Source organism: Ammospiza nelsoni, chromosome 1 (assembly GCF_027579445.1).
Source record: "Ammospiza nelsoni isolate bAmmNel1 chromosome 1, bAmmNel1.pri, whole genome shotgun sequence".
Lineage (NCBI taxonomy): Eukaryota > Metazoa > Chordata > Aves > Passeriformes > Passerellidae > Ammospiza > Ammospiza nelsoni.
In genome coordinates, this window is record NC_080633.1 from 20,860,081 (window position 1) to 20,875,388 (window position 15,308).

Sequence of the window (15,308 nt, forward strand, 5' to 3'; positions counted from 1 at the left end):
GATAGTGAGCAAAGCTGTCCTAAAATGAGTGATCAAGTGGTATAAAACCAGGAATGCATTATTTCAAAATTTATTTGGCAACTACTTTATTTTATTGTTTACTTATGGATTTTTTTAGTCATATGCCTTGTTGACATTTCTGTGTCTCCTCCTGTCAGTGTCTTTTTTAAGGAAGAAGACTCATTAGACCGACAAACCATGTGTCATCTCCACATGCTAATTAAACACTGAAATGTTATTGTGTAATATATAGATTGTTTATTGATATAGTCTCACGTTCATAATTGATAAAAAACATTCATAGTCATAGAATAAGACTGTATGTAAAGATTTATTTGTTTTGCAAAATTCAAGTTGAATCCATGAATGAAGGACAAGTATTTGCATTTCACTTACAATACTATCACAAGGAAGATATTTGTGTATAGGGTATAAGAAAAGGGCAGCAATGTGGGCAAAAAATTCATGTAAATATCTGTTTGTTCCAAACATCACTTAAGTAACAGTGTGCATGCTTCAGAACAGTAAGGTGAGGTACTCTCAAAGTGCTGGAACTAGGGCTGCTGGCTCTGCAAAAAGTGCTCAGTGTTAGTCTTGACTCTGTATGTGATGCTGTCACAAATTCCTGAATAAGTAACCCATAACTTTAAAATCCAAATTCCCACTAGTTATTTTCCTTGCTTGCTTAATTAGCCATTTTGTACAATTCTAAGTCAATAAATACACGAGAGTATTTATTGAGGAGCATACAGCAATAGTTCCTAGTCTTCACAAAAGGAATAACTGCCAGTTTTACTTCATAGTAAAGTTACATGCTACAGCTATGAAAGTTACATCTAAGAGAGACTAAGGTTTCCTTTTGTTCAGCTATATTTTTTCAGCTTAACCATTTTAGTTTGGCTGTGTTATCCCATCAGACAACACTGTGTTCATTTTTTTCTTTGTTGCTGGTAGCATCACTTCCATTGTCCTCTGCACTTAGGGCACGGGTGTATTCCAGCTGCCTGCTGCTCCGCCTCACCTCTCTTCTAGTTCCACTTCCAGGTTTGATCTTGAACAAGAAATAAATAATGAAGCCCATCCCCAATAAAATTATGAGGACCAGAGTAAGTAGTATCCACATATTCAGGTGACCACTGGCTTTGTTCTTTTTGGCATCTGTAAATAAATAAAAAGTACATAGAAATGAATGAGCTGTAGCCACAAACAAGTGTAAGATTACTGAAAACTACAATTTCTTCCTTAATTAACAGGTGGAAAATATATTATAATTTCTCTGTGTCAGTCTTCCTCATAGATATTACCAAAAGGAGGATCAGAGAGGGGGTGATCAATTTGCCAAGTAATTTGATTATTTTGGGGTTTCCTAAGGGTCTTGCAGATACTGATAAATTAGGCTGGGAAAGAATTCAATGTCAACTAAGTAAATAAAGCTCGTATTAAAAAAAAAGATATATACATATATATATATATATATATATATATATATATATATATATATATATATATATATAAATTTTTTTTAATAACTAAATAAATGGTATTAAATTTAAGTGCATATCTTTGAAATTAATTGGAAGGGAAAAAAATCCTACCTTCCACGTCTCCAGCTGCTTTAAGAATAGCTGTCAAAGAAAGAGACAAATGTTTAGTCAAAATCTAGAAAGGTCACATTTTCTTCCTGACAGGTTGATATTAGCAAAAGCTCTGGTAACCTGCACATCATCATCACTTTGGAAACTTTGAATTAGGAGAGCTGAAAAGGCATGAAAGATTTTTAACCTCATATTCCCTTCAATAAAACTGCATTTTTTTGCATATTAAATCCCCCTTCTTGCTTGTTTTGTAATAACCAGAACATCTCCAAGCTGAGTAGTAGTGGTTCCTGACTGTTTCAAGAGGACTTTTCTCCCTCATTAATTAACCTTGCCCTTTCCACCGGCTCTGTTTCTTGTGGAGTCTGGGAAAACCTAATCGACTGCTGAGGACAGTTGAGCTTTCCTGTATCACACACAACTCTTTTGAGACCCAGCAGGTCTCGATTTACCATAATTTATTTGCATCTATAATTACACGTATAAACTCAAGCCTTCTTGTGCCGCTTTTCCCGGCTGTGCACAGAGGGCGCCGTCTGCAAGGCTTTTCCCGGCCGGCTGGGTGGGACCTGCTGGATGATGCTGGGTGATGCTGGGTGATGCTGGGTGATGCTGGGTGATGCTGGGTGATGCTGGATGATGCTGGGAGCTCCTGGGAGCTGCTGGATGATGCTGGATGATGCTGGGAGCTGCTGGATGATGCTGTGTGATGCTGGGAGCTGCTGAACGATGGCCACGGCTCTCCTCATGGGCAGTGGGAGCCCAGGGATGCTCCAGGAGCCACGCAGCTGCAGCAGAGCCAGGGCAATGCATTGGGCTCTGTGTGTTTGTGAGCACGAAGGAGAAGCAGCTGTTAAATTTGTCTAGAGCTGGCTGAAATTGAATAAACACCTGTTCTGCTGGGGAAGCCAGTGTCAGGGAATAAATACCCTCTGTACATCAGGGCCACTCACAGTGAAATCCATCAAACAAATTGTGTGGTGATAGTGAGTTTCTGCTTGCTGACGTCTGGCAGCAAAGAGCTGACATTCAGTAGTGTCTGTTGCCTGCAAAGAAAACTAGGCATTGTCCTCAAAGCAGATTTTTCCTTTAGAGAGCATGCCCTGAACAGCGCTGTGATTGTTTCTTCCCCCACCAGCTGCAGGTTTGCTTTGGTGGGGGAAAGGACTGAACCTCAGGAACATCCTGAACCTTGGGGTTGTGAAACAGGGCAGGAAATTGGACTTTTCTGCAGAATTAACAGTTAAACTCCAAAATACCACATGCTTGCTTGGCTCACAATATTCTGATATTTCTACTTCCTGACTAAAGCAGATGGTGCTCAGTTATACAGAAATACAATATTAAAAAAAAAAAAAAAAAAGCTAACCAAAAAAAAGCTAACCAAAACACTTCTACTCTTTTCAAAGGTCACTATATGCTCTCTGGATTGCACTTCCGTTCCTATTTAAATAGAATTGCTTCATCCATCTCTTGCTGGAACAGCATGTATCATAGTACAGCAAGAGGAAGGATAGCAAATTATTGATGCCACTCTTGTTCCATAGAAAGAAAATAGGAATTTCAGTAGAAAAAAATGTGTTTATGTTGGAGGAGAACAAAAAAACAAAAAAGTAATTTGGATTTTTTCCAGGAAATATTTATGTAAGAAAATACAGTGCAAGAAAATCTGAGGTTATGAAGCAAGAAATCATAAATAGGGGAAACAAAAAAATACACTTGTATTATTTTTGTCTGAACATTGAAACATTTGTGCCAGTCCTTTGCAACACTCATGTTGTGCTATTACTACTGAAATAAAGCCATAAATGGAAAGAGCGAATATTAAAGAGGTCACTTACTCTTTGGTTTCTTACAAATAAAGCCCTTTTGGGAAGAGCAGGGCAGGACACTCCAGTAGCCCGTGGCTGCAGACAGCTCCACGCAGAACGCCAGCTCGTCCCCCGAGGGCTGCCCCTCTGCCCAGTTGACAAAGTCTAAGGCACTGTTGTCCTGCCAGAGCAGCTGCCCTGATGTGGCAAATGTTAGTATCAGTGCTAATAGATCCACAGGAAAGGTCTTCACCTTAGTGAATATTGACATAATATTACTTTCTCCAGCCTATAAAGCAATAGTGCTTTCTTCAGAAATTCCATCTGTGGCTGCTTTTTTTTGATGCATTTTAGCTCATTTGATTCTTGTCTCAAAAACAATATAATAGCCTTCCCAAATTATGATTTGCAGATTTATCAGTTATGATAACACCACAGTTTTATTTTGTATTTTTCCAGGATATAAAAATTTCACACTGAAAAAAGTTAAATTCAGAATTTTTGTAAAAAAAGTCTCAATTATTAGTTCATCAGCACTCAATGAAAATCAAGTAGCTTTTACTGCAATGCTAATCATACATTTAGTTTAAATGAAAACTTTTTTTCTATAAACTCTAAAAAAATGTTGATGTTTCAATGGGCTGAAAGTAATCTAAAATAAAACCCTTTCTGACTGCTTGTAGTCTGATAACAGTGTTTTCTTCCAGATGCATATTTTCTACTGCATGCTTTAGCAAGCAGCCTAATTTTCTCCCTACAGAGTCACAGAGGATCTTGATGCTGTGGGCTCTGGCTGGACTCCCACAGGTCTTCCCCCGCCAAGAGAAGATGGGAGCCAGTCAGGACTTTTTCCCCAATAGGAAAAGCTTTCTCAGAGACCAGGAATAGGAGACAGCCTCTGAGAGGACTTAGGTCTGAACTCTACTTCATTTGGTTGCTTAAAACCTATCAATTTTATTAATATTTTTTCCATTAAATAAAGTCTGTTTATGATTATTTATAGAACTTAAAATAGTTACCATTTACATTTCTGTATATTCCTATCCAGAAGCCACTTGTCTTGCTTGCATATAAATCTGCATGTTCTATTAAAAAGTTTGATTCATACAGATCTTCTACAGAAGCCAACATACCACCTATAAAAGAAACAATGGAAGATGATTGGAGATATCCCTGACATAGTTACGGCTTTTGAGGCAGGTTAAGGTTAATAAAAAACCTCTCCCACTGGTAGGGAGTAAAGAAGGATTTAAATAGAGACCACAAGGTAGTGTCCAGCTGTGGGGAACAGCACAGGCAGTGAGAGATCTCCTCTAAGTGAAAGACACGCAGGCACAGAGAAGATGGAGAAGATGATGGCTTCTAAACACCAGGCAAGGTCCACTATGTTTTCAAGTGACTGGATATTACTGTTCATAGGAATGATGAGTGATTATTTATTTGTTCTTCATGGTTTTACAGAATAATAGGTAGCATGAAATGCTGTGCAACAAACAAATCTGCAGTTCAAACCGATGTATTAATTTTTGTGGCAGTGGCGGTAGCGTAAGAGGGCCAGGAGGATGTAAAAAGCGATGAAATAAAATCCATTTATTTTCTCTTTCCTGGCCTCCTGACACATGGATGAGACAGCTGATGAGTCAGCAGCAAAGGTGAAGGAGTGCCAAGGTTCTGCTCCTGGTCCTGGCCAGGAACAGATGCCTCCAAGGAGAAGGAGGGAAGCATTTTCCCTCCCTGGGCTCTGCACTCTGCCAGGGAGCCTTGCTGGTAGAGCAGTGGCTACCTGGCAGCACAAGAAACCTCCTTTGGATCAACCCCTTTTTACACACAGCCCATGTTAAAAATTAGTGATTGTTATTATGATATTTACTTTGCCTATTGTGTAGAGAAAGATATGGAAAAGAAGGGATAAAGCCAGAAAGAAGCAGGTTTTTTCCAAATCACATAAAATTTAAGATTTTACTAAAAAAGAGAGATTTTGTGAATGAAGAAATATAACAAGAAACAAGCACAGCCGGAAAAATAGAACAAAGAAATCACCTTAAATGCAGCATAATTGAAAAGCACATAACAGTAAAGAATAAGTGAGACATTTATTCCTTATTTTTAATATTTGTAGATTTTGCATTATTACTTTTCAAGATTTTCTCAAGACTTCTTTTTAATGTCAAGATTGAAGTTCTATATTTGGGTAAAAATAATAATTACCTGATTGAATGCACTGAGTCACAGACTGAGCCCAGCTCATTTCATTGGCATTGAAGTTATAGCAGTGGCTTCGGAAAGGAATCCAAGATATGTGATCAGATTCAGGACATTGTCCAATATCCTGGGGAGGGTCAGAAGGAACTACATCTAGAAGAAATGAGATATTATAAATGCTTTCATTCAGTCAGGATTGCAGTTCTTCATATATGAAATCAAACATTAGAAACACCTTTTCATAAAAGTGTTTAAAGTACTCTTTGGAACACAACACTTGAATTATCAGTGTCTAAGTCAGGAGGGATAATGAGGATCAGGACTGGTCAGCTGTGAGAGGATGGCTCAGCATGAATCTGTGCTCTTCTCTGTTACTAACTAAATCAAACTTGGACTGTTTCAAGGATACTTGAGTGTTCAAGAATTTTGGTTCTAGTTTGTTTTGTTATAATCAACAAATTTATATAAATAAAAGAAGCATTAAAAAGCATAAAAAGCACCCCTAGAAAACTCCCAAATTCTCAAAAAGTTCAAATAAATTCCATTTACAACGAAATATCATATAGTAGGAATTTCCCATTTAATATCTTCCTCAAGATAACAATTCAAATTTCTGAACATCTTTATATCTGACAAAGAATAATCTGAGGCTCATTGATAATTTATGTAGTAACCCCTCATTTTCCTACAAGCAATGACATTATGAAAAGGCAACATTGTCACTTAATACTTATGTTTTTAAACAAAAGTTGCAAATTAACAGCTATGAAGTTCAAAGAATGGCCCAGAAAAGAAAATAAAAACAACTAACCAATTAAAAAACCCACAAAATACCCAACCCAAAACAAAACAAAACCAAAACAAATCCAAAAATCCCCAAATAAACTCTTAGTTTCCATTAAGTGTGTGTCACTAGAGCTAACAGATGTTATTCTAATACAAATGAGAAAGCAAAAAACCCAGTGCCATCCTGAGGTTTGCCTGTAGTTTTACTGTGTAGTATTCTTCCCATACAAACCCTATGAAGTATGAACTTTTGGGGGGCCAATAATAGACCCTTTTTTATCAGATACAACTCTTTCTCCTATATCCAGTTTTTGGAATCCAATAGCAATGAAGTAACAACCAGTGTAGGAATGATGTGTTTATATTGAAGAAATTAAATTCATTTTATACTCAATGAAATTCACTGATTACCGACCATCCCATAAAACCTCTGTCAGCAAAACACTTTACATTCTAGACTCAGTGTGAGATGCCTGATGTCCCCACAATTTCTATGATCTGTCTGCCTTTTCCCATGGCAGCTATTACTCCAATCCAGTGAAATGGCAAGATCTTGGCTGGTGACTGCCAGCTCCATCAAAATTACACATTTTCATGCAAATTAAATGTATTGGCTGTACATACACAGCCTTATTATTCTTGATATATACTTAGAAATTTGTAATTCAGGCAAAGCAGATAAAGCAAGCTTTCTGCCATAAAACCAAAAGTCATTGCCATTGCTTACCTTCAGATTTTTTGCAGACAGGAAGATGTTTCTCATCACAATGTGCTGTTTTCCATCTCCCAGAGAGTGCGAGATAGACACAGGCTATTTTCTGTTTTGGTTCCCTATAGTCCCACTTAGAAAAACTTACTTTCCTTTTATTGGTCCATCGATAATATCCATAATTCTGAAATCGAAACAGACATTTGACACAACTTTTGTAAACTCTTATCTGCTGTTTCACCTAAATGCGCTCATACAGAAGCACATTTCAAAGTGGTACAGGCAGCTCAGCTTGTGTATCTGTGCTAGTACTGTTAAAATACAGGTTGAATCAGGACTCAGCAACATAAAAACCAGACCCAGCAGGATGGCTCCCATGCTGGAACAGCCCATGGAACTGCTTCAAAGGCTAAATAATACACCCCGGGTGCTCAGTTCCTTGTCAGACAATGTTGTAAGGGGGAATCACCATCCCAGAAGAGTCAGATCTCCAGGAAAAGCAGGAAGACCATGAAGAAGCAGGAAGACCAAGAACACAAAACCAGTGGAAAGCTTAGGTGGAAATGGGTCTCAGAGTTGGCTATCACACAAGGAGTCTAAGCTCCAGCAGTTCTGAGGAGAAATGTTCAGGAGTAAACCGCAGACATCTCTATGAGGAACCAGAGAAAATTATTAATTTGTGAGAAGCAAAAGAGAAATATGTTGAGGAGGAATTCTTGAGTCTTTGTTCAGTCTTTCTTCCTCCTCCCCTTTTTTCTTTTCCATGAAGAATCAGAAGAACTACAAGGAAAAGCGAAAGGACGCAGACAATATATTGCTGCCATTAAAAAGAGGGGGATAAGATGTGATCTCACTGCAGTGTCTAGCTGTGCCAAGAGGGATGCCAGGTGCACAAGGTCATACTGAGCTTGGCATCATCAGGGCAAGGTCACTCACTGCCTGGGGAAAAGGAGGAACCACAAAGCTTGACTCTGCAAGATCAAGGATGGCTTGTTTATAAGTACCAGGGGACTGTCTGGTGATTCAAGCTTGATCAAAATGTAATTTAGCTGCTTTCTAAATCATGTTGCTATGACTAAAAACAACCAACTTTCATATTAAGTGAACTTAAACACTATTATTTTGGTTTGAGTAGAGATGCCCTCTGGACATTTGCAAATTGAAGGATTTCTTTTAAGGTTGGTGACTACCCATCACTTATGTGAGCATTTTTTCTGGTGGAGGCAGAGATGACACTGTTAGAATAGTGGAAATACATACTTTTCAGCAACAAGTTCATTTTATCAGACAATTTTTTCAGCCCTCTGAGGGGCTTTATCAGAGTATCGCTGCATCATATAACTGGAAATGCTATTTTTACACAATATTTATTATACCTATCCCTAGGGATACTGATTTTCAGACATGTTTTGCAGTGTTATATACAACTGTGGAATCACAATTAGCAAAAACAAAGAATAGTTAAGAAGACTATTACTGATGAAAAGGCTCATTTTTATTATCAGGGAGGTTTGGCCAGATTAAAGAACAATGAAATAGAAACATGATAATTAAGTGCATTTAGCAACTGCATATTCAGTGGAGAAGATGAAGCTCAATTTGTCACTCAGTCACAGAGCCAATAAGAGTGATTGTCACTTGAGTGTTGCCTTACAAAGTGGTGGACCTGGATCTCAGTATTCACTACTTCTGGTGCAGTATAGCTTTTACTGATTTTAACCTTTGGGACCCAGCAGGTATAACAAAGAATGTGTGTTCAAAGGTGTGTGGTTTGGCTATGAACTCTTCTGAACCAAAACATAATGGAAAAGCTACAGCTGCCAATGATCATGAGGCACTGGCTCTACTGACCACCTTGCACTCTTTGGGCAGGGGTCACCTCTCGTAAAAATGGCCATCTGGAAGTTTACCAAACGTTTTTACCTAAGTTTCCAAGATTCACACAGTCCATCACCACCAAAGTTTCTCATCCCTCTCCATTGCCTAAAATGGAGTTTAATGATTTAAGATCAATGAAGTCAAAAAATGTGAGGCTGTCCACCATTCCTAGGTTTATAAATTTGTTCATGCTACAAATCTTCTGCTAATAGCAGCAGTATTTAACTTTATCAACTATTAAATTTGTAAACTTACCACATTGCTGTTGAGCCCAATCCATAAGGGCTCTCCATACTGCACTGCCTGCAGCAGCAAGAATATATTACTGTAATAATCAAAAATGCTGGCAAGCTCTGAAGATTTCTCCTTGCATGCTTTTCTTGCTTCTTCCCAATTCATTTTAGAAGGAATGATTAAATAGCTGCTGTTGCCATAATGGACAAAATTGAAATCTGGAGCACTTGTGGGGTGAAACAGTTCAGGCTCTGTAGGAAAGAGGTAAAAACTTGAAAGGAAGAGGAGAAAACAGTCAACATTTACAAGCTGCTGGATAGCAGTATTACTTTTGAGTAACAGCTGAATATAACATGGCAACAGAAGCATCAAGTAACAGCCTTTCCTACATAAAACCAAAGTGATTTATTTTAATGGCAATTTGGAATTATTTTAATCTATGATGTAAAAACACATTCAAGGATTAGAGAGAGGCAGAGCATGAGCTGTGTGTATCTATAGACACAGGCTGTCCAGATGAAATTATGTCAATACTGTTCCACCATGATCCTCCTCCCAAATCTCTCTGTGTTCCCCCACCGCAGTGCAGGTGAAGTTTTTCCCAGGCATGAGCACAGGACAAAGATCTTCACACCACTTCAGTCTCAAAATAATTTCTTTCTAAGCAAATTTTAAGACCATGCTGCTACATCTTCCCTCGCAGGATGAAGTGAAAAAGGAAACTGTATTTGTACCTATAATTATATATGCAGAAGTAGAAGGCAAGGGCCTAGACGTAGTGATGGGGGCAGAAGAAGACATAAACTTTGCTTTCGGTCATTGTTGAGGATGCCCTGGCAATTGTTTTTGCTGGTGCCATCCTCATACAGCTTTCTGCACTTGCATGGGACAGAGCTGTGAATCATCTGACCCAGCTGTGGCTTCTTCCTCTATTTTGCCTTGCTGCTCAGCAGTTCCCTGTTTTTGTTCCTGCAGACTCTGCAGTGTAGCTGTGCTCCGGATGTGTCTCCCACCCCAAGGCCCCATGAAGAAAACTGGAACTTTTGCCCTTCTGAGTATTGCTGGTTTTGTGATTTGAAGGCCTTGCTAGAGACTGATGAGCAAACCAATCAGTTTAATTGGCCTTGGTTGACCCCCAGCTGGGGGTCGCTGGGGGATTTGTCTTTTTGTATTGTATCTGCAAAATAACTGCGTTCAGCCACCTGTCTCTGTGATGGCTGGGTAAAGCACAGATGGCCACACATTTCTGCTAATAGAGAAAACAGGCATTTTGGAGGCAGAGACCGTCTAGGAACCTGGTTTGGGCATTTTTCTTATGATTAAGAAGGTGAATCCTGTCTTCAAAATGTCTGTGTGCCAGGCACCTGATTTAAGTGTGGATGTCTGCAGGGCAGGCGAGGTCAGCTTCTCTGAGTTGTAGTGGTTGCATTGTTCAGTAAATGTTTTGCAACAAAAGAAAAAAAAAGTGGAAAATAAAACTTACCGCTGTCCATCTGGCAAATGTAGCTTTTATTATGCTGGCAGTCAGTATTTTCCCATAATCCTGCACCATCTACAGACCTTCTTGTCATTGCAATGCAATCAGTCTGGGGGGAAAATGAAAAATAGAATTGTTGCTGATAAAATGCAAAATTTCCAGCAAAATAATAGAGATAGGTGTGAGGAGAAAAATTTAGTAGCTTTCTTTTCTAGTTTTCTGGTTCTTTTCATGCATTGCTTGTTGGAAATTAAATGTATTCTATTATGGATCTTAAGCAAATATACTTTCATTGGCAGATTACTCCAAGAACTTTTGTCCATTAATTAAAATTCCTTGGAAGGTATTGAAGTTATTTTTACTATGGAGTTAATGATAATCTGTACTGAATTTGTTAGAGTTTCATTTCGATTTGCATCATACAAGGAAAAACAATAAACCAGAATAAAAAGCACAACTAGTAACACTGCATATTTTCACTACAATATAATAATTATAGAAAGTGTAATTAATTCTAGCAGTAAAGATTCCTTTTCTGCACTTCTAGACTTTGACAAAGGAGAGTAAGCCTAGATACTAAACAGGCCTATTAATTTCTGATTAAAGCTTTAAAAATTTGGTCTTTGAAATTTCAGTTCACTTCTGCTTTAAGCTGTTAAAGATCAGATCTTTGCTGAGAGAGAGATCAGGCTGGTACACCCAAACATTGTGTCATTTATGTTATGCATTTTCTGATTTATTTCTGTTTACCTCTATTGTAATATACTTCCAGTCAACCACCATGAATTTATCTCTGAATGGGAATCCTGGGGCCCAATTTGAATAGTCAAAAACGCTTCCATCTGTCCAGAGATATGTATTCTCACTGTTAATGTCATTCAGCCCAATCCATGTTTCACTGGCAACATCCTTTAGGTGAAAGGTGAGGAAAGCTGATAGAAAAAAGATTTAAAAATAAAATAAAAAGTACCTGAGGAGTTTTCTTTTTTTCAAATTCTATGTAAATCAAATTACAAATAAAACAACAGCCATTCAACTTCTAAATACATTGAAAATACTAACCTCAGTATTATTAGGCTATGAGAGAATGGTAAAAGAAAAAATTACAATGGGTAATCAAGCTGAAGCAGTTTGATTTCAGGGGAAAAAAGAGAGGGGAAAAAAGAAAAACATTTTTTGATAAAAATTTTTTAGGCATGTTGGAAATATTATAGACATCATAGCCAGAAGTGACTTCAAAAGGATTGTCTTTCCCGAGGTAGCATTAACTGCATATATGTAATTTCAGATGGATGTCTGTTTAATGTCTAACTTGAATATCTGTGAGCATTTAATGACTATAAACTATTACTATTTATTCCACCTTCCAAGACCATGGGGAACAGATTATTCTGTTCCTTCCACAGATGACATTTTCCAAAGCTTGGGAAATGTCATAATATCTCGCTCCAGTCTTCCCTCTGGATCAAACACCTCCAGGTCTTTCTCCACAGGTTCTTTAGGTCTGGAGATAGGTTCAGCCTCATCATTAGATGGTGAAATCTGTGGCTTCATGCACAGTGCTGTAAGGCTCAGGTGTCATACCTTGCACTTGGTTATTGTGTATAGAGGCCAAATTTCCCCCTAATTCTCTACAAACACTTCTTGCTGAGTGCCAAGTTAGTTTCTCTTCTTCTCTGGATCCAAATATTTTATAACACTGTGGAGAGAATAAAGGATTAGAGAGACTTTCAGGTGTCAAAGAATATTAAGAACATTGATTTGGATTCTAATTCTGTGCTAGTCCCTGCATCCAAAGAGCTGCAGATGGGGGATCTGCTGGAACACAAATACTGTCAGCCAGCAGGAATGAGACCCAGCCAACCCCAGTGCACAGCACTTACAATCATGTGGGGTCACTGCTGGGAAAGAGCAGACAACCACCAAAAGCTTTTGAGGAATTAAATTACTGAAAAGTAACATTTTTGAAGGACTGAAACTATTTCCTGATTGTGAACTTAATTTGGAGCAGGTAGTAAATTCTCAGGTCAAGTTTTTTTCAATTATATACCACAGATGGAGTGCTAAAACCTCAGCTCATGTGAGAACTCACATGAGTGGAACAGTGTCAGGAAGAAGTGCCCTTCTGAATAGGTGTTTTCCCTGCATACCAGTGTAAAATATTTTTTGTGTATCTTCCAAGGGACAGAAGACACGGCTCCTCCCTCTTCATGCCCTTTGAATGCATAAAAACTTTTCCTATTGATTGCATTGTGGAATTGACTTTTGGGTTTCCTCTGTTTGTTTTTTGGGTTTCTTTTAAAGTTCATATGTTCAAGTTTTTTTGCTTAACTTAGCAGAAAGCAATGCTTGCTTCTCTTTTATATTTGATTTGACGTTTATTGCTTTTTGTGTTACTCAGCTTAGGATGAGTTGCTGTGATGGCCAATTACTTATGAAAAGTCTGACCTTTCCTTTTTTCATCTTTGTTACTCAGGAAAACAGGGTTACATTTACAGATAAGGATAATGGATCAGGATTTCCATGCAGTAAATATGCCAATAAAAAGCAGAACTATCTAGAAACTAGAAAAGTAGCTATAGCTAAAGACACAGGGTCATTTACAAAAATTATAATTTCAAACATTCAAATCACCTCTTTTTAATACTTAATTAAATTGTAAAATTTAATATTTGATTTTAAATATTTAATATTTATTACAAATTTGCCAAACTGAAAATGCAGTGCATTGCTAACAAGCATACTTCTTAGTAAATTGGTGCTTAAAGAGAGAGAATTTATTTAATGAGATAAAAGGGATAGTTGTTTTCTTCACCTAGAACAAATTTGCTAAATTTGGCTGATAGTTATTGCTGTACCTTATTTTTAAACAAAAGCCAAGTTTCAGGACATCCTCCCAGAGGTCGAATCACAGGAGGAGCAAATCCTGAGTAAGTTGAATTTTGCCTTTCACAGATAAAGGCATTTTGCACAGCACAACTTATGTCTTTCCATAAGCCTGAAAAAAATGGAATACAGATAATTGTTTAAAGATTGGGGAATAGAGAAACTCTTGTGTAACCACTACATCAGTCAGGCTCAGATGGCATTCATAAAGCACAGATGAAACATGTTTATCCAAATACACTCCTCCTTCCTCTACAATATGTTTCTTTTCTAAGTGATGACACAGTTTCAAACTTGAGTGTGTTATGAAAAAATGTCGGTATTGTTGAACTACTTCTCTGTGGGGTAGACTCAAATTTACGTACCAAACATTTTGGATTTTGATGCTAAATTTTACCCAAATATTTCTTGTTGCTATTTTACTCACCAAAATCTTCTGACATTACCACACAGTTTTCATCATTGTTTGCAAAATTGGGTTCATTTGGAGCCCAGGCAACATAATTCACTGGGCTGTCATCCAGCCATCTGGAAGAAACAAGGGGACAGTGGCTGCCAGCAGACATCTCAGCAGTTACTCCCAAGGTCTGTTTGGGCACAGGGCTAAGCAAGGTGTTAGCAGTGACCAGAGGGCAAAAACTCTACATATCCTGGGGGGGACGTAGCCACAGCCCTGCTGCTGCCTCTCATCTGTTTAGTTCTACCACTTTCAAGGCATGGATGGACATCTTCACATCCCATGAAGGTGTCCTCCTGAAAGCCTTCTACACATGCATTGTTAAAACAAGTTTCCTGCCAGAAATTTCAGCAAGCTGTTGGAGTAGATGCTACTCATGCTTCTAGCTTCCAGCTCACATAACTTGAACCGCATGGGAATCATTTGATTTAATCCTTACATAGATATTTTATCAAAACTTCCAGACTTTTTCTGTAGCCATTGGAGATCTGGTTAGGGTGAATCTCACCCTTAGGTTGATGTCAAGAGTGGGTCAGGTAAATAACATCTTCAAATTAGCTGCTTCTCCTCACTACTTGTGCAGGGTTGCAGTTCTCACTGTGTAGGGCATTAAGTGAGCTGAATCTTAGCCATGAATTTTTATTGGGTTTGCTCTCCCAAGTTTGGAAGGAAAATGCATTTCTCTGCTTAAACATAGAAGAATGCAATACTTTGGATCTGAGACATCTCCTTAAAACTATCCAGAAGTCAGTTGTACAACAGTTTTTAACTTCTAAGATGAAAGCACACAGAAATGCTCCCTGAATATGAAAGTACCAAATTTGTTGTCCATTACCAGTTTTTCTTTACTCACCTGAATCTCTGATCAAAGCTGACAACTAAGCCAATGAAAAATGATTTTCCTCTGTGTTTTGTGTAAATCTAAAATAGAAATAATTAATAGTTAAGCACTAAATTGCTCCTCAATGTCAAGTAAAAATCTGAAAGGCAATTAATCATACCTTTGATTTATTTTTCCTTTTTTTTAAAATTTGAGTCTCACATAAGCATATGGTAGGTTGAGACTTGGGTTTCAAGCAGGCAACAGAGAATTATCACTGTGCTGAACACTACATATATTAGAAAAGATAAGCAACCTGGGCCTGGACTATCCTTTGCTGCACCTTTAATATTTGCATTTTCCTCTACCTATTAAAAACAATAGTAATTTTACAGGTGCTGAACAAATCTATTGCTCTATAAAAATGTAATGTAGGACAATAGCTCAGGACTC

At 37.9% G+C, this 15,308-nt stretch overlaps 1 protein-coding gene across 2 annotated transcripts in view; it reads right to left on the reverse strand.

Moving 5' to 3' along the window:
- Positions 1-312: 312 nt before the first annotated feature.
- The window catches only part of LOC132084780 (macrophage mannose receptor 1-like), a 32,184-nt gene continuing 17,188 nt past the window's right edge, over positions 313-15,308 (reverse strand). For both annotated transcript variants that reach the window (XM_059490045.1, XM_059490037.1), the window contains 13 exons: positions 14,889-14,956; positions 14,006-14,106; positions 13,551-13,690; positions 12,277-12,391; positions 11,443-11,624; positions 10,699-10,801; positions 9,237-9,466; positions 7,122-7,287; positions 5,615-5,761; positions 4,426-4,542; positions 3,437-3,604; positions 1,596-1,625; positions 313-1,158 (listed from right to left, as the gene is read on the reverse strand). In XM_059490045.1, the coding sequence (XP_059346028.1) occupies positions 914-1,158; positions 1,596-1,625; positions 3,437-3,604; positions 4,426-4,542; positions 5,615-5,761; positions 7,122-7,287; positions 9,237-9,466; positions 10,699-10,801; positions 11,443-11,624; positions 12,277-12,391; positions 13,551-13,690; positions 14,006-14,106; positions 14,889-14,956 (1,812 nt within the window). In that variant the 3' untranslated portion in view covers positions 313-913. The remainder of the gene's footprint in view (positions 1,159-1,595; positions 1,626-3,436; positions 3,605-4,425; positions 4,543-5,614; positions 5,762-7,121; positions 7,288-9,236; positions 9,467-10,698; positions 10,802-11,442; positions 11,625-12,276; positions 12,392-13,550; positions 13,691-14,005; positions 14,107-14,888; positions 14,957-15,308) is intronic.